The sequence below is a fragment of the Trichosporon asahii genome, assembly GCF_000293215.1.
Source record: "Trichosporon asahii var. asahii CBS 2479 unplaced genomic scaffold scaffold00004, whole genome shotgun sequence".
NCBI lineage: Eukaryota > Fungi > Basidiomycota > Tremellomycetes > Trichosporonales > Trichosporonaceae > Trichosporon > Trichosporon asahii.
This window is the reverse complement of record NW_014040920.1, coordinates 283,462-306,810: the sequence shown is the minus strand read 5'-3', so window position 1 is coordinate 306,810 and position 23,349 is coordinate 283,462. Positions and strand designations below refer to the sequence as shown.

Sequence of the window (23,349 nt, the reverse complement as noted above, 5' to 3'; positions counted from 1 at the left end):
ACACCCAAACACGCGCGCACGCGTCCTAGCACGAACATGCCTCGCTTAGGTGCCAAGGGTATGGTACCGCGCCAAACCCGTAGTCTCTCCCTACCCTTATCCCCTATACCCTAGCACCACCGTACCACCGCTCACGCTGAGCTAGTTACTCGCTGCTCGCTAGCTCATGGTTCACGCCTAGGACGCCTACGCTATACGCGGAGGGTCGGCGCGTCAAGTCTAGAGCATGACTGAATAGCGTCCAACACGTGCTGAGTTTTGTACGTGCGCATAGTCAGTCCGGCTCAGTGTCATAGGTAGTGGAAGGCCGAGAGAATTAGAGCAAGACGCGTCCGACGCGCTCTGTACTCACCCGGCGCGATACCTTGAATTACAGGAGTACCAGGAGTACAGGATAGGGCGAGCCCGCTGTTTTCGGCGTGACGTTCGGCGCTCGTCATTGGGTCTCCGCTGAGTGAACACCCTATAGAAAACCACCCGACACGATCGGACACCAGGTTTGCGAGACTGCGCACGGATTGTATTCAGATCTTTTGCCCAATATTGTAACCCAACCCTTTTGCATTATTATGATAATTCTTACCACGCACTTGTGCTCTGAAAAATTGGGAAGACTGACGGGCCTGCAGGTTTGCCTGCCTGCCGAACGCAAGCAGAAGTAACAAGGTTGCCAAGCTCCCCCAGGCACATATGTGCCTTGCGCAGCGCAGAGCTTGTTCTCGACTTTCTAGACATTCTTGCTCTGCACGCTCTGCGTGCTCTGCACGCTCTGCGTGCTCTGCACGCTCTGCCTTATCCAGCGTTTGGTTGAAGAGTGGGCCGGGCCGTGCGGTGCGGCTCTAAAGCATGGAAGGCAGGCAGTCTCTCAGTGCACGGTCTGACATAAGCCAGCCATGGCCAGCCAGCCAGCCAGCCAGCCAGCGACTACTACATTGCGCAGTACGTCAGTCCGCACCTACCCTAGCTATAATACGCTTCTGCGCCATCGCGCACCAGAAGCCGCCACTGCACGCCATGCACGCCATACCGGGGCCGGTTTTTGTACCAAATCTGGTATAAGGTAGCCTAAGCACGGCATGCAATGGTATGATCAGCTTAGCGCGCTGAAGTATGGCCCTCATTTCGGCCTGCCTGAGAAGAAAGGGGCGCGAGCCAAGGTGGTGGCGTCTGCTGGGGTTTCTATTTCTGCAAACAGGCAAGTCGAATACCCTTCAGCCAAGAGTTTTAGCAAGTCGATTTGATTGCAGCGTTAGTGTGGATGGTGATGCAGCGGTGTGTGTGTGGTGTGCTAACTGACAGACACGGTGCAGGGACTGGGGCGATCACGCTCGGCTCGATTTTTGATTAAAGGGGCCATTAGGGCTGAGGAGCTGGCCTAGGCAGGCAGGCAAGGCAGGGGAGTGGAGCAGAGCAGAGAGAGAGAGCAAAGGGGGAGTGAATTAGCACTCAGCGCGTCATTGGATCAGTGTAATGGTGCACGGAAACAAACGACGTTTCGAAACAGAAACAGCGGAACAGGGCCAACAGGGCGGGGGGACTGCCAGGGTGCAAGGGCTGCTGGGTCTCGGGGCTGATGCCTCGGGGGGAGGGAGGGATGTGCCAAGATCGCTCAGGGATTACTGATACTCCTGAAGTGATGCTCACCCTCAGTCCAACTCTCTCTTTCGCCTCTCATTGCCAGTTCCCAGCCCTCAACCAGAGCTTATCCTGCTGCACTCACCGCTGCATGCGCTGCAGACAGACAGGACTTCCGACGGAGGAAGCACTGTCCTGGGCACAGAGACCGCTGCTACCCTGCCCGCACCATGTCCCCAGGACGTTGAAGGAATTGCGATAAGAGCGCTGGTCTGCTGGCTCGCGACCCGTGACCTTGCACCTCAAGAGCGGCAGCAACGGCCGATGTCCACTGCTAGGGAAGGAGGCCGAGAATAGATCGCCGACAGGACGAAACTGGCATTCTCCAGGAAATGGCGAGCTTCGCTCTATCTCCCTCCCTTCTCTCATCTCTTTGAGCTCGCCCGGAAGGCGATCTCGACTAACGATAAGTAGAGAAAGTCCTATCGCTGATCACGGCAACTGACCTCGGCATCTTGTTGAACGCCGATATCAATGTACAAGCAACATTCTGCATATCCTCACATCGTCTACTCCGCGCTCTGCATGTTAACGTCAGTCTCGCCTGTCTCTTCAGTCGCTGCAGTCGCGGTCGATGCCGAAGTCTCGCCAGTGCTCGGAGTGGCTCCCGTGCCGACAGTCGAGACACTCGTGTCCCCAACTTCCTCGTCCAGCTCGTCCTTGTCCTCGTCCATTGCTTCGTCCTTCTCGCAGACCTCGTCCTCGCCTTCGTCCTCGGAGGAACAAGAGGACTCCGCCTCTCCACTCAACCTTCATTCACCCCTCCTTCACTCTCACTACACTGGCTGCAGTTGAGACGGCTGCTGCGCTTGACTCCTTTCTTACTTTCTCAACCACCATCCACTAACTCTTCTTCACCGACGTTTTGGATCACATAGGTCATCCTCGACTTGACCTTTCCAAATACCCCCTATCACACTCGCTTTATATCATATAGTTTCTTACACCCCCCTCAAAACCACTACTTCGCTTGACGCCTTCCCCTCTTTCCCCCGTTTCTCCCCTTCTCTCCCCTCCGACACGCCCAGCATGATCGCCTCGAGCCCGTCGTTCTGGGCCGCCGCCGCCCTCTCCCTCGCCCCCTCGGCACTCGCCCTCGTCAACTACCCCATCGAGTTCACCGAGCCCAAGAACATCCTCGAGCGCACTTATAACAATGTCACCATTGACGCCCAGCAGACCATCATCAAGTGGGCCGACATGCTCGACACGCGGGGTCCCTGGAGTAAGTTGGGAAAGATTGGCAACAACTGACCCACCAGCCGTCACGAACAAGGACATTCTCGCCCCGTCGGGCGACAAGCACGACTACATGTCCTGGAAGCCCTAGTGAGTGGAAGCAGTTGTCGATCTGATCACATGGGCGATAGAAAGGGCGCACAGACGATAAGATCGGCTGCGAGATAATGTGCGCATCACTGACACTCTTCAGCAACTGGCCCGACTGCTCCAACGTCGGCAACACGACCGAGCTCACGCTCGAGCAGCAGTTCAAGCAGTGCAACTTTGTGAACATTGACGGCAAGCTGAACCCCGCCGCGCGTGACATCCACAATATTGAGGATTTCGACGAGATGGCCAACGCCGTCTTCCTCAACTCGCTCGCGTGGGGCATCACGCGCTCGGGCGTCTACTCGCAGCGTGTGCGCAAGTACATCCAGACCTGGTTCCTTAACGAGGACACGTACATGAACCCGAACCTCAAGTACGCCCAGCTTCAGGGTGGCCCCGACGGCCAGCACGGCACGCACACGGGCATCCTCGACCTCAAGTCGATGGCCAAGATTGCGTCTGGCATCATTCTGCTCCGCGACGGCCAGTCGAACGAGTGGGACCAGGACACGGACACGCACTTCCAGGACTGGTGCAAGAACTACACGCAGTGGCTCACGACGGACCAGCAGGCGCTCGACGAGAAGGCCTCGCCCAACAACCACGGCACGTACTACTATGCCCAGCTTGGCTCGCTCTACGTCATTGCCAACGACAAGGACAAGGCCGGCGAGACGGCCGACGAGTACTTTAGCACGATCTACCAGGGCCAGATCACGCAGGACGGTGACCAGCCGCTCGAGCACGACCGTACCCGCCCTTACCACTACCTGACCTACAACTTGGCGGGTGCGATCGCCGTGGGCCGCATTGCCGAGTACGCCGGCAAGCCGCAGTGGGACAAGAAGGCCTCCTCCGGTGCGGGCATCCAGGACGCGTGCAACTATGTCATGAACTTCCCGCCAAAGGAGGAGGCCGCGTCCGAGCTGTGGCCGTACGTCGCGGCCGTTGGATCCATCTACGGCGACTCGGACAACAAGTACAGCCAGTGGCTCCAAAAGTCGTCCGACGGGAGCTACTTCACCGACGCATCGTACTACTGGAACCAGCCGCTCGCCGACGGCCGTATCCGTCCCGAGCGCGACGCAGTGACCTACGCCGTTGACGGCGGCGTGCGCACCCTCTCGGTTGGCGAGCAGCCCACAGCCGCCCCCGTCTCGCACGGCAAGAACGCTGCGGCCAAGGCTGGTGTCTCGATCGGTCTCGTCGGTGCTGCCTTCCTCGCCGCTCTCATCTAAATCCTTCAGCTGGGCTGAGCTGTCCCCCCTAACCCTTCATATACACGCCTTTCCACATTTCATCATTTTCTACTTTTTAACTTTTCAGAACCTTGCAGGTTTTACCAACGCATTGACCACACCATACCCCCCCCCCCAGGTGGAGAAGAAACCATGGACTAAACGTGCATGTATCTATTACGAGCGCAGCGGCCGAGCGCGCGAGCGGCGCTAGCCGCGAGGGTGCGAGGGTGTGGGCAGAGCGAGCCAGCGAGGTGCGAGGGCGTGAGCAGGGCGAGAGCCAGCGAGCGGAGCAAGCCAGCGTATAGTGCGAGTGAGCACTCACTGACGAAGGCAGCAGAAGTGGTGGAGGCTGCATAGGACAGTGAAGAGGGTGGGCAGCGACGAGCGAGCAGTGAATGCATGAAGCATGCAGGAGTGAAGGAGATCGGAGAGTCCCACGTTCTCACTCCACAGGGATGTGGGTGTAATGTCTTGGCGGCGACGCGGGCGGCGCGGGTTGTGTCAGGTGAAATCGGGATATCCGGTCGGTGTCTGGTGGAACAGCCGAGGCATACGGAGCATACGGGGCATACGGGGCTTACGGGGCATACGGAGCATACCGCGCCATTCCGCGATTGATTTCGCAGTAGTGGACATTCCGAGCGAGCGGGACAGCATTTCTCGTTGTTCCAGTCTGCTCCTTGGTGTGCTCCTTGGTGTGGCTCTTGGTGTGGCTGTTGGTGTGTTGTTGGAATGCATCTGGTGGTTATTTGAGTGGTGTGGTGGTGAGTGAGTGTGAGTCGGGTAAGGTGGCGGACGTGGCGGAGAGAGTGCAGAGTGCAGAGTGCAGAGTGCAGAGTAGTGCAGGGAGATGCCGAAGTAAGGGCTGGGCATGCTGGGCATGCCGAGGAGAATCGTACGCACTCCCAGCTCTAACTCTGAGCGACAGTGGCGAGCCGTGGCGAGCCGTGGCGAGCCGTCTTCTTTACCAGTCTGAGGCTGGGGGCTGGGGAGAGCTGGAGAGCTGGAGAGCTGGATTCGGCAACCGTCTCGGCGTCTGCGGAAGTGAGTAAGAGTGTCAGCTGGCATCTCTGGATTCCGATTGCAATGAGGTGATGCGATCGAGCAATCTCGTACAGAGTGAGGTCGATGACGTAGGAGTGTCGGTGAGAGTGGGATTCTCTATTCAGAGATCAGAGACGAATGGGGGGCTAATTGAGCAAGCCAATTCAATAGTGTGGATTCCTTGCATCTATCTGCATGCTCGGAGCCCTTGCGCGCCTTGCGCCCTTGCGCTCCGCAACGCTGAGCGCTGCGCTGCTTGCGCTGAAGAAGAGGAGGCGGCACAAAGGCCATTCAAACGCGAGACGAAGGGCGGGTGGGCCTAGCGGGCCAAGAGGTGGATGGATGGATGTGGTCATGTGTGAGGTGAGTCACATGCGATACCTGCCGGAGAGGGAGTGAGTGCTGGGGGCTGCGCCGCAACACCTAACAAAGTCAACGAGGAAGGTGGAGACGGCGCCAGTCCAGCGACGGGTGGATCCCTTCTCCCTGCTGTTCTAATCTAGGATGGAATAGGAGTGGAGTGGGAACCACATCTGTAGACGATCAGATCCTGTCACGCCGCTGACTTCCGACGGAGGAAGCACTGTCCTGGGCACAGAGACCGCTGCTACCCTGCCCGCACCATGTCCCCAGGACGTTGAAGGAATTGCGATAAGAGCGCTGGTCTGCTGGCTCGCGACCCGTGACCTTGCACCTCAAGAGCGGCAGCAACGGCCGATGTCCACTGCTAGGGAAGGAGGCCGAGAATAGATCGCCGACAGGACGAAACTGGCATTCTCCAGGAAATGGCGAGCTTCGCTCTATCTCCCTCCCTTCTCTCATCTCTTTGAGCTCGCCCGGAAGGCGATCTCGACTAACGATAAGTAGAGAAAGTCCTATCGCTGATCACGGCAACTGACCTCGGCATCTTGTTGAACGCCGATATCAATGTACAAGCAACATTCTGCATATCCTCACATCGTCTACTCCGCGCTCTGCATGTTAACGTCAGTCTCGCCTGTCTCTTCAGTCGCTGCAGTCGCGGTCGATGCCGAAGTCTCGCCAGTGCTCGGAGTGGCTCCCGTGCCGACAGTCGAGACACTCGTGTCCCCAACTTCCTCGTCCAGCTCGTCCTTGTCCTCGTCCATTGCTTCGTCCTTCTCGCAGACCTCGTCCTCGCCTTCGTCCTCGGAGGAACAAGAGGACTCCGCCTTCTCGCCGATACGCGCCTGCAACGCTTCGCCTTCCTCCCCCATCTCCTCTGCGACGGGGTCGTAATCTTCATCCTCGCTATCGTCGCTGGGCAGCTCGACGCTCTCGACCAGCTGAGGCTGGATACGCCTCATGAGCAGAGTAGGCTTGACGCGCTTGGCGGGCTTGACCTTGGGCTTCTTCAGGCTGCGCAGGTCGGTCAGCGCCTGCTGTTGCGCCTCGCGCTGATCGTGCGCCGCGAGGAGCATAGTGGTAGCCTCGTGTTCGCGCACGAGCTTGGCCTCCTCCTCGTCCGTGTCGCCGGGACTGAAGCGGAGGGCGCGGCGCTCGATGCGGCGGTGGCGCGCAGCCTCGCGACGGATACGGCGCTCGGTGCGTTTCTCGTTACGCTTGCGCTTGGTCCTGGACTCGTCGGCGGCCTCCTTGTCCTTCAGATCCTCGCCGTCCGACGACTCGCTGACGTTCGAGGAGGGCGCATCCTTGGCGGCGGGATCGTAGTCGGTATCGTCCTCCGAGTCTTCCTCCTCGATGGCCGAAGGGACGGGAATCTTGGAAACGCCCTCAGGATGCTGAGTCTCGTTGAGTGCATGCCCAACCGCGGCTTGCCAGACGCCGAGGGGAAGCTTCTCGCGCTGCGCGCGGACCTGACGCAGGACGCGGGAACGAGCCTTGCGGCGCTTTTCCTCTTGACGGAAGAGAGGGCGGAGAGTGGCCATGATGCGCATGCGGCGGGGGTGATGGTGAGTGTGAGCGCGGGCGCGGAGTACGCGGCCTTGGACTTGAACTCGCTCTTCGCGTAAGAGGCGGCGAGTGGGGCGGGGACGGTCCCAGATCGAAGGCAGGGGGTTATGGCGGAGGTTCTGGGGAGCCATGGTGGTCGAGACGAGGAAGGCGGGTCAACGAGAGGGAAGGCCGTTGGAGGTGGCAAGGAGGGCCAACTGGCAGGAGAGGAGATCGGTGTGTAGGGTGGAGAGGGAGAGTAAGTGTTGGGGAGCTCGAGGTGAGCTGATGGTGTTGGATACTGTGTTGCTGGGTATCGGTAACGAGTCGAGTCGCGCGGTGGTGAGGAGAGAAGAAGAGGATCCGAATGCAAGTTCGTGAGGTGAGTCAACGCCCTCGGGGTGAGGTGTGCACACAAGGGCGCAGTAGTGCACAGTCTGGGCCCCTCGACGGCCACAGTCACCACTAGACCATGCGCACAGGCGTCCTCGCCACCCACGTCATCCGGCACCCCGACCACCAGGCAGTCACTAGCGCGCTCTGTCCTCTACTGCTCGTGCAAACAAACATTGAGAGTAAACCTAATGCATAGACCGGAAACACGGACCGAAAGGATTGGGGATAGCACAACATTGTTACAACCAGCAGACGACTTAGACACAGACAACGGCGTCGAGTGGTGGCGACATGGCGTGCTAGGGGCACGCATACAGATGGGATTAGATGTTGGGGGACATGGTGTGGGTCGTAGTCGTTCTTTAAGGAATGATCACGGTCCAACAGCTGGATGGTGGATCGAAAGTTCGATGTTTTGACTTGATGAGAGAGCAACGTCCTAGTGCGCGAAGAAGTGATCCGTCGCCAGATCCGCGCCGTAGCCCTCCGGCGGGTATCCCTTCTCGGTGCACCCGTTGTTCGCATACAGGACCGGGGTGACGGGAGGCGTCATGATGTTGGCAGACGCAGCGGACGTGGCCGACTCGAGGCTGTCGCGGCGCACATAAGCGGGCGCCTCGTAGTTCTGGTACGCTCCAAAGCCGTGGAAGCTCTTCTCGGGCCCAGGGGTCGGGTAGAACACGTCTCCGGGGAAGATGGGCGGGGGAAGCTGGGTGTGGAACGAGGGCTGCGAGTCGGTGTCGATGCACGAGCTGGAACTAGCCTGGGTATTCGAGTCTGCCTCGCTGGAACCGCTGCAGCAGGAAGCGCCGTCGCTGGCGCTCGAGTGCACGATGCAGCCGTCGTACTGGCGCCACGCATCGCTAATCAGGCGGAACAGCGCATCCGCAGCCTCCTCGTCGCTCATTGTTGACACCGGCTTGGGCCTGATCGAGACCTCCTTCTTGCGCAGAGGCGCATCAGACGCATCCGACGTGGGACTGGGGAGGTTGCTGGACGTGTCGAAGGCTGACTTTGTCAGCTTGAGGGGGGCGGGTCGCGCCGCCTTGCTTGCCTTGCGGGCAGCCTTGGACTTGAGGGACTTGGGAGACGCCTTCGGGGACGCCTTGAGGGAATTCTTCCGCACGGCAGGACCGGCAGACGAGCTGGTGGGCATGGCAGGCACAGCGGGCAGCGGGGACGGGGGAGGCGTGGCAGCCTTAGTTGAGTCAGAGGCCGCGGGGCTGGGCGGCGCGCCGTCGTCCGAGAATTCTGACGAGGTGGGAGAGGAAGGAATGTCGCTGTCGCTCTCATGGCCGTTCTGGATCGCCCATGCGCGTCGGGTCGCCTGCGCCTGCGATGACTGCCGCTGCAGCATCTCGGGTGTCACCTTGCGGTTGTAGCCTTTGTCACGGATCTAAAGGTCAGCAAGAGGTACGAAGGTGTTGGTATCACTGCAGCTCGGGCCATGTGTGATGATTCGTCTATGCGGCACGCAGGCCGACTGTACCAGCACTCTGGAACTGAGCCAGTAACCAGTACCATCAGCGAGCGATGGCCCCGCCAAACTACCCGCCCACATCGCGGCTGATGTCCATCGTTCGGCCAGACACTCACATGGATGCCACAAGCGTTGCAGAGCTTGACCTTGCCGCCGTCGGCGTCGGGACTGGGATGCGTGCGCCAGAGACAGGTGTCCATCTGCGCGTCAGTTTCTATTCGAAAGAGAGGTAACTCACCTGACTGCAACCACAGTTCGCGCAATTACCAACGGCCAGCTTGCGCGGTGGCTGCTTCGGCTGCCGCTGCCCAGTGATGGGGTTGATCTTCTTCCCGCTGGCGGCTGCACGCTTTGTGGACTCCCCCACAGACGAGGACGAGGCGCCGCTGCGGCGCTGGCGGAGGGCGGGGCCCTTGGAGGAAGAACGGGAGGCTTTCTTGGCCATGACGGAGGATGGTGGTTGTGATGGAAGTGATGAGAGGAGAGGAATGATGATGTGGAGTGTGGGAGGTCGGGAGTGATGGGCAGAGAGATGCGGAGTTATGTGATAGGCAGGCTCAGGCGACGCAGAGTTTGCCTTCGAAGGTTGCACACACACAGACACGAGGCAGGTCCAGCAGCTGGTAAGGGGATGAGGGACGGTGGCTGGGACACACACAGCTCACGTCGGGCGAGGGTGCGAGGTCGGTATGCGTGTATGTTGGTTTCTAGCGCTGGTACACGGTACACGTCTTGTGCCAACGTTGCTTTTGATTGCGGGAGGCGCAGGGGATTGGAAGCAGATGCCGATGGAGGATCCAATAACGGTTTGGAAGTGGTAAAACGCTGGGTTTGCAGGAGGATCTAAAGGATCAATGTTCTTTGATGTCTGGCGGGTGTCAGTCCGAAGGCGCTTGTAGCAGAGGAGGGTGGGAAGAGATTTAGCGATGTGGAGAAATCACCACCGGATGTGGTGAGTTGGCCAAAGTTTGGTGACTGCTAGCAGATACCTGCTCGCGGCTCACGGGCCGAAGGGCTCGGATGATGCTCACTGTTAGGGCTGTCGCGTGATGTACAGGTACGCGGCGGGGGGCGGGGGCACAAGCACCGAGCGGAAAGGACGCGATGGGCGAGGGGATCTTGGGACGTGGTGTCGATGATGGTCGAGCGATGGAACAGATGAAAGATGGGCGAGATGAACAGTCGCAACCGGTGGGTACCGTCTTAATATGCGATGCAAGTCGAAGCAACCACCCGCCGGACCGCAAACCGCGCTGCAACATGCATGCAGTGTACGCGGTGCATGCCACGGAGTAGGGTGCTGTCGTCAAGGAACAGGGAACAGGAAATGCCTTGAGGTAACACCGTGGCTGAGGTCTGAGCGCTGTACCAAAGCTCAGCAACTCATGTCAGCTCACCTATCACCGCTCGCCGTGCTCTTCCCAGACGACAGTGCGCTGAGGAATGCACACAGTCTCACTCAGGAGCAGCGCACGAGTGCAGACGCGAGAAAGGCACCTCAGGATCAGAGAGCGACCACTCATGTTGGCTCACTTACTCGTGAGGTATGCATGAAGTGTTGGAGGAGAGCGCTTCGTCGGAACGGTCACCGCCGCGGCGGGCAGCCACGAGCGGGTGAGAATCCGCGATCGAACACAACTAACGCAGACTGGACCTGACCCGAAGCCGGCATGGCGTCGCGACCCTCAGTGATTGACGCAACTGTCGGACCGGCCTCGCGGCAGCGGCCGTGTTCTCCACGGGGTAACTTGGGGAAGCCGGATATGCCGCACCCTACGGAGCCAAGCTGAACAGCAGCGTCAGGTAAGGAACATGTGCTGGTGGCTTCCTTCCGACTGTGTGGGTGGCGTCGGCATAAGATTATTGTTCCAGCGTCGAGCGTGCGTGTTGCAGCACGTCGAACACTGCACCTTCAGGGAGCTGGTTGCACTCTGATACCCACGGACCTGCAGCTGCCAGCACAGACCACGACGCGAGCACCTGTGGGATCACCGCCGCGTCGCGCGAGTCGTGATCTCGGCACGACTTTCACACATATTGCTCATTCGTCTCGGAAGCAGTATACAGGAGAGGGAAACGGACGTCTGTGATAAGTTTGCTCCGCCGTCATAACAGATCCGTGAGGCCGCGATACGTGATCGATGATTGCATTTCCGACGGAGGTCGGCACCACTTTGGTCCTGGTCAGTATCTGGCCACATCAGTGCTGTGATCAAGTAATGTAGGCTTGATCACCTGACCGTGGGGTGCTCGGCCGTGCAGTGCCGAAATGGCGAACTGAGGGAGTGAGGAGAGTGCTGGCCGACGATTCCTTCAGGAACTTGGTGAGCCACCAAACGCCATGCACACAGGCAACAATAGCGAAAAATAATGTGCCAGGCGACCCGTGCGTTTGGGGAACGCAGGGACCTCTGTGTTCTCGCTGTCGGCAGCGTTTAATAGCTGGGCGGCCCAGGTCTCCAAGGAACCAGGGAAGACTTCATTGGCCTATTCGAAGCAGCAACATCTGCGCTCCTGAAGTCAACATCAAACATTCCCTCTCGTCCTCCAGCACAGACGAAAGTACTCACTTCCAGTCACCTTGGGGGATAGAGAGGAAACGCACGCACACGGAGAAATAGAACGGCTCGGTTCCAGCTTTAGCCAAGTTCCAATCGAGCGGGACGTCAACGCCATGACTTCATGCTTCTGCGCCGCCTCGTGTTCTTCGCTATTCTCGCCCCGATTCGGAGTTCCCAAGGCGTTGCGCGCTGGCCGCATCGAGGCTGATCAATCAGATGTCGTCACTTCCCGCTGCGCTTGGTTTGCTCCATTTCATCAGACGGGATCTGCGTCCTTGGATCTTTGACCGAGTTGGGCAGGTCGTAGAAGGGCGGTTGAAGTGGAGAGCGCCCCTCGCGACCGCCGATCCGCGGGCCTTGGTGGTACAATAGTTGTCAGTATCAACGGCCGCCCATGACGAGTGTTAAGAATATTAATAAAAGGAAGTGGGATGCGGGATGCTGGGATGACGACGATGGGAACGAGCAAGGAACACGTCGAGTGGGCGTCGATGGTGGAATCGGTTGAAGCCAGTCACGCTAGGATGTGCCTTGGTGGAGACCCCACACTCGCCACGTGGTTATGAAGCACATCTGGTGGTCGATCACCACACAAGCCGACGCCTCCTAACTCTCGACTTCGTTCATCGCGCAACTCCCCTAAGGCATAACCATAATCTCCATGTCGCATCGTGACACTTGGGTTCGCCCAAAGTCGGACGACATCAGGTGGGCTGTCCTACCGAGTTTGAGCTGACAGACAGGGAGGCATGGCACAGTCTCTTCTCCGACCCGCTGCTTTCACTGGCGAACCTCAAGGCGCTCGCGGCTGGCCCGGGGCTCGGTCACGCGGGCGATGATGGAGGTATCATTCTCAGATCCGTTTACTGGAGAGTGAGTAGCAAAGGTCGAACCTACTGCTCAGTAGCTGACATCGCTATAGTTCTATCACGGGCTGCTTCCCCCTCCAACATCACTCGACCTCTTCCCTCCCGCCCTGGTCGCCGCACGCAGGGATTATGACGAATTGAGGAAACGCTACCTGATCGCTCCTGATGGCCGCTGGGCGGCAGACTGCTCCGGTGGCGACGGGTACGAGCCGTCCTCGGGCTCAGGAGAGGTATTCGACCCGCTGTCGACCGAAGACGACTCGCCCTGGAAGGCATGGTTCGCGCATCTCGAGCTCCGAGCGACGATCAGGCAAGACGTCGACCGCACCTTCCCCGACATGCCGTACTTCCAGGACGAAGGCGTGCGGCGCAGCCTCACGACCATGCTGTTTCTGTTCGCCGTCCTCAACCCTGACGTCGGGTACAGACAGGTGAGTGATTCTCTTATTGGTGATGCTGAGCGTGACAGGGTATGCATGAACTCCTTGCCGTGTGCTACATGACAGTCGACCGAGATTCGCTCGTGAATGACATGCCGCCGAGGAGCCCGCGCCCGTCGTCGGTTGTCAACATGGACGAGGCGCTTGCGACGACGCTCGACCGCGTGTACGTCGAGCACGACGCGTTCGCTCTGTTCCAGGAGATCATGAGGTCAGCCAAAGCATTCTATGAGTGGCGGACGGAGGAAGGACCGGTAAGTTGGTCCAGGCACGTAAGAACTGACAGAAAGTTATCGCGTCGGCTGTCTGCGCCCCAAGCCCCCATCATCCAGCGCTGCCACCATCTTTACAACACCCTGATCCGAAGAATCGACCCGCAAATTTGGGAGCGGTTTGATTCAGAAGGAGTCGAGGCTCAGATCTGGGCTATGTGAGCTTCCTAGCTGGTGTCCGTGACTGACTGTCAGTCGATGGATCCGACTGATCCTCACTCGCGAACTTCCGTTCGAGCAGGCATTACGGCTGTGGGACGGCCTGTTCGCCCTGGACCCGACACTGGGGCTGCTGGACTTCATCTGCGTAGCGATGCTGCTTTTGATTAGAAACGAGCGTGAGTCGTTGTGTTTCGCCTCTCAACTGACGCACAGTTGTCGCGGCCGACTACCCCGTTGTGCTCACGAACTTATTGCACTACCCATCGCCGTCTCCGTCGTATCCGTTCAACCCCGGACTCATTCTCCAGCAAGCTCAACGGCTCCGAGATGATACATCTGCCGCATCCGGTGTCGAGGTCATGCTGCAGAACCAGGAGCTGCTCGGCGTTCGCGCAGGGGGATCATCCACTGTGGACCTCAGCGAGCCACCCGCATCGCCTGGGTACTCGTTCTTTGGGCGTAATACACCCTCACCAGGGCCGAACGGCAGAGCTCGAGCTAGGGCCGGCGTGCAGAGCCTCGCGCAGGGCTTATTCGAGAGGGCTCAAAAGGCAGGACTCGATAAGGCGATTCTGTCAACCGTGACCGATTTACGAGTAAGTGGGCCGCGCTAGAGAGGCACTGACCCGCTTAGAATAGCTTACCCGATACGTCGTCGTACTCGTTCTTCTCCCCAGCGAACACAGACAGCGGCAAAGCGTCTCCCTACTCGACGATACCTTCGTCCACCGCTCCCTTACCGCCACGACCGACAATCACCCCACACCCATCGTCCGATGCAGAGTCTGTGCGGTCTCTGCTGAACGCGGACCGACAGATGGCTGAAGTCCGCCTCGCGATGGTCGGCATGGGCAAGGCGATGGCGGAGTGGCTCGAGCTAGTACGCAGCGGCGATGGCAGTCCTGACGAGATCGCGCACGCCTACAAAGGCTTGGACCGGGTGCGCGACAGCCTGCTCGGAGCCGCAGGATGCGACGTCGAGGACCTCGTGCGCGACTGGACCTGGAACGAGGGCTTGGACACGCACAAGGCAAAGTCGAACTCGAACACACAGACCCCACTCGGATCGCCCCGCCATCGACCCCAGACTGACACAGCACCTATTCCGGGTGCCTTACTCCCAAAGCGCGGTGACAGCAAGCCTCTTCCTCCTGAACCGCCCTCCGCACGTGCCGAGAGCCCCGAGCCTGCCATTATCGAGGAAGGACTGGGGGCGATGGGTTTGTCCGAGACCAAGACGAAGCCGCCTCCACCACCCGTCGCGACGCTGCCGACAGCGCCGGCAGTGCACCAGCCGACGACACGCCCTCAGCAACTCTTCCCCGTGTGCCTGTCCCCGCGCACTCATCCACACATTCAACACCTTCCATCCAAGTGTCACCCCGGCCCGCATCGCAGGCGACAGTGCCGTCGCCAGAGGTGCGTCTGCACCGAGTTACATCGCGTGAGGCCTCGCGGTCCATCACCCCCTCCCCCAGCTCCGCCACGCACTCACCGTCTCCGCCTCTGGACCCACTCGGTGGCTTGGGCGTATCGGAGAGTGCCAAAGTAGAACGCCGGCGATCCGGCATTAGAATGCGACCGACGTCGAGCAGCTCGGGCTTCTCCGCCGTGGAAGTCGGAGTGGACCCGCTGGGCGCTGGCGTCTAAGTCAGACTGTATGCAAGATGCATGTTGTAAGCAGTGGCCACTGGATGACTGGCACGTTCCATGTTGCATGCGTTCCGTCGATCGCTTGGCACTGACCCACTGCTAGCGCGCACCGACGGGCTGGACGGTGCACTGTCACGGGTCAGTCAGCAGCAACGAGGGATGAACGTCGGAGACCCTCGGTCAGACACGTCGAAGCTCAAGCACGCGTACGCGTCAATGAACCATGACCCTCGGTCTTACGAATCGATCACCCCCCCCTCTCTCCGTATGCGGACAGAGTCGGGGATGCATGGATGCTGGCTGAATAGCGCGGCTTGAGCCACTGCTGGGCGGGGTGGAGGTTGGAAGAGGCTCGAAGGTTCCAGGGTCACGTGGCTATTTCCGGCACCTGGAGGCAGCCCCCAGTCCCACTGCGGGTGTGACGCCAGAATGCGCCAGCCGTGGTCGATGAGGTCATCGCAGGTGCTTGTGGCAGCATCACCGAGGTGTTTAAGAGCCCAGCTCCGCCTCCTCCCCCTTTTCCCATCAACCTACACTTTCCATCCCCCCCCTTCCCCCTCAGTAACAACGGCCGACACGATGAGCTACTACGGCCACCCCTTCATCATCCCCACCTACGCCCAGCAGCAGCAGGGCGTGTCGGGCTACGACCTCGCCGACATCCAGAACGAGGAGCAGACCGCCCTCGCCTACCTCGCCTCAGTCCAGCGACGTAGGCAGGCCGCCGAGGCGGCGCAGCAGCTCGCTCAGCGCGAGCGCCAGCGTGCCGCTGCCGAGCGTGAGCGTGCGATCCGCGTCGCCCAGCAGCGCCAGGCCCAGATTGAGGCTGCCGCGAGGCGCGAGCGTGCCGTCCGCGAGGCGGCGGAGCGCGAGCGCCAACGTGAGCGTGCGATGCAGCAAGCCCTCCAGCAGAAACGTCAGCAGGAGGTCGCCCGCGCCATCTCCGCCGAGCGCCACCGACAGGCCATGGCTGCCGCCGCGTACCAGCGCGCGCTGGCCCAGCACCGCGCCCAGGCCCAGGGCCAGCGTGGTCCCCAGACTGCCCAGGACCGCCAGCAGCAGCAGCAGTCCCGGGCCTACCAGCAGCAGCGCCAGCAGGTCGGCGCCGACTCTGGTACCCAGCACCACCCCTCTGCCGCTACCGCCGCGGCCCTCACCGCCCCCTCCGGACCCAGCGACGACGACGACGCCGGCCTCGAGGGCATCAACTCCCTTCTCGGCTCTATGTTTGGATTCAACCTCGCCCCCGGCCCTGAGCCTGAGACGCCCCAGCCGCCCAAGCGCAGGCCTCAGCAGCAGAAGCCCAGGCAGCAGCAGCAGCAGCGTACTCCCCAGCAGACCCAGCAGACTCAACAAACTTCTACTTCCACTCAGCAGCAGCAGGGCGACCAGCCCCTCTCCCTCCGCCAGCAGATCCAGCAGGGTGAGGCCGCCAAGCGCCAGCAGCAGGGCCAGCAGACCCAGCAGACTTCTCAGCAACAGCAGCAGCGTGGCCAGCAGGGCCAGGGTCAGGGCCAGGAGGTCCAGCCCATGCTCGCCGTTGAGGGCGAGGACGGTTCGCTCTCCTTCCCTCCCGAGCTGAACGACCTCCTCGCTCAGATGCTCGGTCTCCAGGTCGGTCCCGCCCAGCCCGGAGAGACGCAGAGGAACAACGCCGGTGAAGTTGTCGGCGACGCCGTTGAGGGCCTCAACGAGCTGCTCGGCCAGTACGGCCTCCAGTTCGTCCCCGATGACGAGGCCGACGATGCTCAGCAGCAGTCCCAGCAGCAGCAGGGCCAGCAGGCTAAGGGCACCCACGACGCTCCCTCTGGTCTCCCCGCTCCCAACCTGAGCTCGAAGGAGGCTCAGCCCCAGCAGCAGTCTCAGACCCAGACCTCGACTCAGTCCCAGCAGCAGCAGTCTCAGAAGACCCAGTCCCAGACCCAGACCTCGACCCAGCAGCAGCAGGGCCAGCACGACACCCACCTCGACCCCTCGGCCAAGCCCTTCCAGCCTAAGAAGAAGGACCAGAAGAAGAAGGCCGACTCCAAGGCCCCTGTCACCAGCACTTTGGACAACTACACCTCTCTCCCGCCTTTCCTCCGTGACCTCCTCGGCCAGATGGAGTTCGCGATCGGCCAGGACGAGCACCCCTGTTCCGGTGTCTGTGGCGGCAACTGCGACGGCCACACTTGCGGCGACGAGTGCCCCTGCGACGACGCCGCCATGGAGGAGGCCTACCGCCATGCTCAGGACGAGGCTGCTGCCGCCCGCCAGCGCGGCGGAACCATCGGCGGTCCCGGCGCTGGCGCTGGCGCCGGTGCTGCCTACGGTATCCCCCGCGAGGCGGCTCAGCCCGACTCTCGCGAGGCCGCTCAGAACGAGAAGCGTGCCGCGTCGATCGACGGTGCCGCTGCCCAGGTCGCGCGCCAGTACGACCAGACGGGCAGCACCGACGTGCCCCTCACCGACGCCGCCAAGCGCGTGCACGACAGGGATTTCCAGGCCCACGTCCCGACGCAGCAGGAGCAGATCCAGCAGGCCGCCCGCTCCGAGGCCAAGGTCGCGCAGATCGCTGACAGCGCCGCTGCCGCGGCGCGCGAGCTCAACTCGACCGGAACCACCAACATCCCCATGACGCAGGGTGCGCGCGACCACCGCGCCGAGGAGCGTGCTGAGCAGGAGCGTGTGACAAAGGAGGAGAAGCGCGAGTCCGAGTATGCCGCGACTCACCCCCGCGTGCACAACAACCAGCAGCACCCCGACGCCGGAAGGCAGCACGAGATGGCCCCCGCTGCCTCTGCTGCTGCGGCCGGCATTGCCTCTGCCGACAACTCGCGCGCTGTCGCTCACGAGCGCGCTGCGGCCGAGCAGGCCGCCCGTGTTGCTCAGCAGCACCAGGCCGGCGCCCAGTCCAACGTCCCCCTCACGTCTGCTGCTCAGCAGCAGCGCAACGACCAGACGGCGGCGCAGCAGGCGGCCCAGGTCGCGCGTGACGAGCGCGCGTCCGGCCACACCAACGTGCCCCTCACTGGCGCTGCGCAGATCCAGCAGCAGGACGAGCGCGCTGCTTCGCAGGCCGCCCACGCCGCCCGCGACCTTCACCGTACGGGCCACACCAATGTTCCGACGACGCACGCTGCCCAGCGTGCCGCCGAGGAGGAGCGCCTGGCCGCCCTCGAGCGGAAGAAGGCGAAGAAGGACCGCCAGAGGCAGAAGAAGCAGGCGCTCCGCCAGAGGGCGGAGCAGGAGCGTGCGGCGCACGGCGCGGCGGCGGCCGGTCTCGACGACCTCAACAGCCCCGACGCGCAGCAGGCGCTAGGCCAGCTCAAGGCCATCGACGACAAGTTCCGCCACCTCAACGCCGAGTTCAAGTTCCCGCACCAGCTCAACTTTGGCCCCTCTAATGCCGACCAGACGCAGCCGCCCCTCCTCTTCGACCGCAACAACACGCCGTACCATGCCCAGGCGCACAGCCTGCTCCAGCTCCTGCTCGAGTGCGACGGCGTCCAGTCCGAGGGCAACCGTGCCATTCGCCAGAAGCGCAAGGAGATGGTCCGCCGCATCGAGGACGAGCTCCAGATGCTCGAGAACGAACGCGATCGCCAGTGGCGTATCGTGAAGCAGAGGCGTGAGGAGGGTGAGAGCGACGAGGACAGCGATGACGAGAGCGACAGCAGCTGGTGGTACGGCGGCGACTCGTCTTCGGCCGCGCCGTTTTAGGGTATCTAAAATAAGTTGAAAAAGTAGTCAGGTTAGAAAGGTAGTAATCACATAGAAAGTCTGTAGTTACAAGAAGCCATCAATGAAGATTTATTGCACCGATCCAGTATTGAGCAGTGGTTGAGCACTGCGTCGCTTGAATGGTTGGACACCAACCCGACTTAGCCTAGGCAGCGAGCCGGATCTCAACGACCAGACTTGGCACAAGCAACGGGGGGCATAGCCACGTCCAACATCCTCAACGTGCGGCCCCCAGCCCCCAGCGCCTCCGCATCACTAGTGTGCTTCTCCTTCTTGGCCTCCTTGCCCTTACGAATCTGGGCAACGTTCGCCTCGCAGCGCAGCGCCACAGCCTCGACATCGCTGACCTTGCTCACATCCGGACACTCGACCATGACGGCCTTGCGGAGCCTGCGCTCCAGGCCAAAGAGATACCACAGCGCCATGAGTTCCCTCTGACCCGCGCGCGTGCCGTAGTGCCCCGCAAGACTGTCGAGGTGCTCCTTGGCATACTCCTTGCGCAGGCGGCCGAAACGGGCGCTGTAGTCGAAAACGCTCTCGCCGAGCTCCTGGCGGCAGTTCAGAAAGTCGATCGCGAGCCGCCTCGAGCCGTCAGACGAGGGGATACGCACACCCGTGTCGAAGTGGAAGAGCAGCTGCGCGAGAAATGTGTCCAGGCTGTTCAGGTAGACGAGGGAACGGTGATAGCCGTACCACGCGCGGGGGCGGGCGCGGAGAGACTTGGCAAGGTGCTCGATCTTGTCCTCCTCCTTCAGGAAGAAGGAGGGGTGGGCGTTGAGAATGGCGTGCGCTTGGGCGATCCAGGGCTGAAGAGGCTGAGTTCCGTCAAAGGAGGGGAGGAGGGGCGGGGTTGACACCTCCGTGTCGAGGCGGGTGAGCCGGGTGAAGGCGGTGAAGGTGGGCTTGCAGTTGGGAGGACACATCCTGCTTGGTTGGTGAGGATAATGGGTGCTTAGAGATGTCTTATGTATGCAGAAGCATGAACTGCAGTGGCCAGTCGAGTGCGTTGGGCTTGCATGGCTCAAGCGTAAGTGTGTGCGATGGCGCGGATGCTTGCTATTGTTAGTGCTGGGGATGGCAACCGTTGACGGCCCCCAGTCCTCAGAACTTGTTGCCGAGATATCGGTGAATTTGCGCAAGCGTCAGTGGTCAATGGGACCATCTTGGCTTGAGGATTTGGCGGGGCAATAAGGGACAAGATGCACAACGCGGCCTGCATGGGTGGAGCAAGTTGTATGCAGGAGTTGTGGGAACAAGCTGCGCAAGCGCTGGCGCAGCTGCGCAAATCCATTTGAGGCGTGAGTGCTGATCGTCTCATCGCAGCGATCTACACGAATGGAGCGCAAAGATTCAGATTTCCAGGCGCAATGACTGCGCGTGGGTATCGCGCACTTCCTTTTCTATCATCCGCGCCTGGCAATTGACAGGCTCTGTTCAACTTGATGCACAGGTGCATGCGCTAGATCACATCTACGAGTATGCTTGTTTACGACTGAGGGCTGGGGCAGACGTACTCAACGACCGCCTGCTTCGCCTCCTGCGCAGTCATGCCGGGCAGCACGCCAAAGAAAGGGTACGCCCAGAGGAACAAAGTGACGGGCAGCAGGGCTCGACTGGCACGGTCTTGAAAGCGCTCACGGTCTTCCTTTGTCTCCATGTGACCGTGATGCTTGTAGAGGACATACGACGCAGCCATTGCAGCGATGCGGGAGCAGATGTACAGCACCAAGCAGATGACGAAGATCTTGTGTCCGTGAAGCGGCTGGTGTCAGCTCAGAAACCAACCCGAAAGCCAGCTCACCCCCTTCTCGAGGAAGTCGATGTCGAATCGGATCCCGTGGCCATAGTACGAGTTGAGTGTGGGCATGAGGACGACCCCGCCAGCCAGGAAGAAGCACAGCTGCAAAGTGTTCTCGAGCGTGTCGGGGTCCGAGAGGTCGAAAGAGAATGTGCTCGTTGCGCCGATACCAGCCGAAGCAAAAGAGTACAGCGCACGGTGGAGCTTTGTGTGTAGCTCAGTGGTCGCGCTGATGTCAGCTACAATGTCAACATAAGAGAGCTCACTGCAGTCCATGAATGATGGAGATCAAGAGGCAGAGAAGACTGGCTACGATGACGGCAAGGCGTACAACGGTTGAGCGGGCGTGAGCGCCAACAGCCGTGGAGGCGATGACACCTGGAGTGACCGTCCACGCTGTTCCGAGGACGACGTCGCTGACAGTCTGGTTGTTCGACATCGTGGGGCGATGTTGTGGCTGGGGCTGGGGAAGCCGGTCTAAGGAAGAATGCAGAAGATCAAATGGAGGACCATCAGGTGTGTTGTCTGTCATGACGTGTCAAGGCTGCGGGCTGCGCCCTAGTCCGGAGGTGTTGATCACCCATCGTATGTGCTCGGCAAAGTCACTGGCTGCGAAGCGCAAGTATTGGGAATGATGGATGATGGTGGTACTATCGTATGTACATGTATGCGGTGCTTATGGCTCATAACGCAGGATAGCCAGAACTACTGGTAGGTATCATCAACCCCACTAGCACGAGCCACATCGTGGGCTAGTCAAAGAACGGAAAGGCGAGGAGGACGAAGAGCAGGAGAGTCAAGGGCCGACGAGCACGCCTGAGAAACCAGGCGCGGTCCACACAACAGTCCAGGGCACCACACCTTTTGAGCACGATGTACGACACAAGCAGGGCCAACATCCGTGCACCAAAGTACAGCGTCAGAAAGAGCACGAAGAGCTTCTCTCCGCGGAGTGCCTTGGGGTTAGTTAAGGCTTGGAGAACACTTCCCAATAGTCAACTTACGCATTTCTCGAGCACGTTCACACCGAGACGGAATCCATTGCTGTGGTAGAGATTGAGGCCCAGAAGAGTCGTAATGCCTCCGACGCCAATGAAGAGTGCATGCAGGCAGTTCTCGAACGATTCGGGATCAGAGAGATCGGGCAGAGTCCCCCACGCCGAGAAACTGCCCCCGCCAAAGGAGGACAGGAAGAGGATGAGGGGATTGGGCTCGTTGCTGGGGGTGCCACTGGGATTAGAAGTGATACGCAGGAATCAAATAGCTCACTAAACATTGGATGCAGTAGCGATCAGAAGGCTGGAGACGCCGAGGGCCAAAATGATGAGGTGCACCTCGAGAGACCTGGGATAGAGGTGGACGATGCAGGCTGGAATGTAGGCGGGGGCGGTCGCAGCTACCCCGATTCTGAGGCTCTCGAGAAGTGTGCGGCTGGGAAGCTCGAGCATTGTGGATTCCTCGAGATGGGAGGCGGTGGTTGTGACGAAGAAGGAGGCGGTGGTTGTGACGAAGAAGGAGAGGAAGAAAGAGGAAGAGGTGGGGTGAGGTGTGTGCTTTGCCAGAGGTGGGACTGCGCGCTCCGCGGTCAGTCCAACCGTTCGATCTTACCCATGCGCCCTCTCCAAAGACCATAGAACAACTCCAGCTGAACAGGTAACATGTCTGCATGCATAAGGACAATCTACGGAAGGGGGGACGCTTCAGCTAGCTACTCAGCAGCAAGAGACGCCTAGTTGGCACAGAACCAGCTGGCGATCTTGTTGGCGTGCTGAGCCGCATTCATAGGAGGAATGTAGCCAAAGACCGCGTAGGCGGGGAAGGCGTACAGGACGGGAAGGTAAGCCTTGCAAGTGTTGTTGTAGAAGAGGTTGCGGCGAGCAGGGTCCTCGAGCAGCCCCTCAGACCTCCAGACGACGTAGGCCACGAGCGTGGTGAACATGCGCGTGATGATGAAGTGCGCCATGCACATCCAGAACAGCTTGTGGCCGCGGTAGGGCTGTTGTTAGCTTCTCTGGGGCGACAGTAGCACTCACGCCGCGACGGATATAGTCGAAGGTCATGTTGAAGCCGTGACCGTTGTAGGCGCTGAGGGTGGGGATGACGACCAGGGCGCTGGCGAAGTACAGGATGATGTGATACAGAGTCTCGGCCGACTCGAGGAACTGCCAGGTGGGAACGGACATCAGGCAGATGCCGATGCAGCTCAGGGAACAGTGGTAGAGAGCGCGGGTGATGTTGATCTCGAAACGGGTAGTCGAGCTGCTGTCAGTGAAAGAAGGAGTGCGAGGCAGAGCCGACTCACTTCAGGCCGAAGAAGTTGGCGTAAACGAAGCCGACAAGGCCGACAGCGCCGTTGAGCAGGCCCAGCTCCAGGGAGACGTCCGAGAGAGGGCTGGCGAGGATAGTCGGGAGAGCCATGGGAATGAGCTGGAAGAAGATGAAGTCAAAGGACATGATGGTCTTGGTATCGTAGTGTAGGCGTCGGAGATGAGGGGAGGAAGTGGTGCAGTGAGGGATGAGGGATGGGGCAGCCGGTCGTGGTGGTCGTCGCCCTCTTTTATCAAGCCCTTGCCATAGCTGCTGCGGTCCTTGCGGTCATGGTCGCAATCGTCGGACTGCCCGCGCGCCGGGCCACAAACCCACACCGAGCGCTGCGAGAGACTGAGAACTTCACATGCGAGCTTGGGCAGCAACCGCAGACCTTGCGGCACAGCTACCAGCCACCTCCGAAGCGAGGTCAATCGCCGAGCCCATCGATTGCGGTTATTAGACCATCTCAGCGTTCACTCGATTGGCTGCAGTTTGAGATTCAACTCCATCGGCAGGTGAATA

At 60.4% G+C, this 23,349-nt stretch overlaps 9 protein-coding genes across 9 annotated transcripts; 4 read left to right on the top strand and 5 right to left on the bottom strand.

The window, feature by feature from the left end:
- Positions 1-2,664: 2,664 nt before the first annotated feature.
- A1Q1_03386 (uncharacterized protein) lies at positions 2,665-4,205 on the top strand (the record flags this gene model as incomplete). Its single annotated transcript, XM_014328248.1, has 3 exons — positions 2,665-2,851; positions 2,898-2,964; positions 3,068-4,205. 3 exons carry the CDS (start codon positions 2,665-2,667, stop codon positions 4,203-4,205), a joined length of 1,392 nt encoding a protein of 463 aa, XP_014183723.1.
- Positions 4,206-6,214: 2,009 nt separating this feature from the next.
- A1Q1_03385 (uncharacterized protein) lies at positions 6,215-7,315 on the bottom strand (the record flags this gene model as incomplete). Its single annotated transcript, XM_014328247.1, has 1 exon — positions 6,215-7,315. One exon carries the CDS (start codon positions 7,313-7,315, stop codon positions 6,215-6,217), a length of 1,101 nt encoding a protein of 366 aa, XP_014183722.1.
- A 683-nt stretch (positions 7,316-7,998) lies between these two features.
- A1Q1_03384 (uncharacterized protein) lies at positions 7,999-9,484 on the bottom strand (the record flags this gene model as incomplete). Its single annotated transcript, XM_014328246.1, has 3 exons — positions 7,999-8,955; positions 9,156-9,253; positions 9,307-9,484. The coding sequence occupies 3 exons, from the start codon at positions 9,482-9,484 to the stop codon at positions 7,999-8,001; spliced, it is 1,233 nt and encodes a 410-aa protein (XP_014183721.1).
- Positions 9,485-12,261: 2,777 nt separating this feature from the next.
- Positions 12,262-14,993, top strand: A1Q1_03383 (uncharacterized protein; the record flags this gene model as incomplete). Its single annotated transcript, XM_014328245.1, has 7 exons — positions 12,262-12,308; positions 12,359-12,473; positions 12,523-12,904; positions 12,976-13,167; positions 13,557-13,939; positions 13,978-14,762; positions 14,822-14,993. 7 exons carry the CDS (start codon positions 12,262-12,264, stop codon positions 14,991-14,993), a joined length of 2,076 nt encoding a protein of 691 aa, XP_014183720.1.
- A 582-nt stretch (positions 14,994-15,575) lies between these two features.
- On the top strand, positions 15,576-18,698 carry A1Q1_03382 (uncharacterized protein; the record flags this gene model as incomplete). The annotated part of the gene is made up of 1 exon (XM_014328244.1): positions 15,576-18,698. One exon carries the CDS (start codon positions 15,576-15,578, stop codon positions 18,696-18,698), a length of 3,123 nt encoding a protein of 1,040 aa, XP_014183719.1.
- A 185-nt stretch (positions 18,699-18,883) lies between these two features.
- A1Q1_03381 (uncharacterized protein) lies at positions 18,884-19,642 on the bottom strand (the record flags this gene model as incomplete). Its single annotated transcript, XM_014328243.1, has 1 exon — positions 18,884-19,642. One exon carries the CDS (start codon positions 19,640-19,642, stop codon positions 18,884-18,886), a length of 759 nt encoding a protein of 252 aa, XP_014183718.1.
- Positions 19,643-20,205: 563 nt separating this feature from the next.
- Positions 20,206-20,956, bottom strand: A1Q1_03380 (uncharacterized protein; the record flags this gene model as incomplete). The annotated part of the gene is made up of 3 exons (XM_014328242.1): positions 20,206-20,463; positions 20,521-20,721; positions 20,849-20,956. 3 exons carry the CDS (start codon positions 20,954-20,956, stop codon positions 20,206-20,208), a joined length of 567 nt encoding a protein of 188 aa, XP_014183717.1.
- A 62-nt stretch (positions 20,957-21,018) lies between these two features.
- On the top strand, positions 21,019-22,151 carry A1Q1_03379 (uncharacterized protein; the record flags this gene model as incomplete). The annotated part of the gene is made up of 4 exons (XM_014328241.1): positions 21,019-21,033; positions 21,080-21,172; positions 21,252-21,479; positions 21,534-22,151. The coding sequence occupies 4 exons, from the start codon at positions 21,019-21,021 to the stop codon at positions 22,149-22,151; spliced, it is 954 nt and encodes a 317-aa protein (XP_014183716.1).
- A 95-nt stretch (positions 22,152-22,246) lies between these two features.
- Positions 22,247-22,971, bottom strand: A1Q1_03378 (uncharacterized protein; the record flags this gene model as incomplete). Its single annotated transcript, XM_014328240.1, has 3 exons — positions 22,247-22,495; positions 22,551-22,779; positions 22,820-22,971. The coding sequence occupies 3 exons, from the start codon at positions 22,969-22,971 to the stop codon at positions 22,247-22,249; spliced, it is 630 nt and encodes a 209-aa protein (XP_014183715.1).
- Positions 22,972-23,349: the final 378 nt, after the last annotated feature.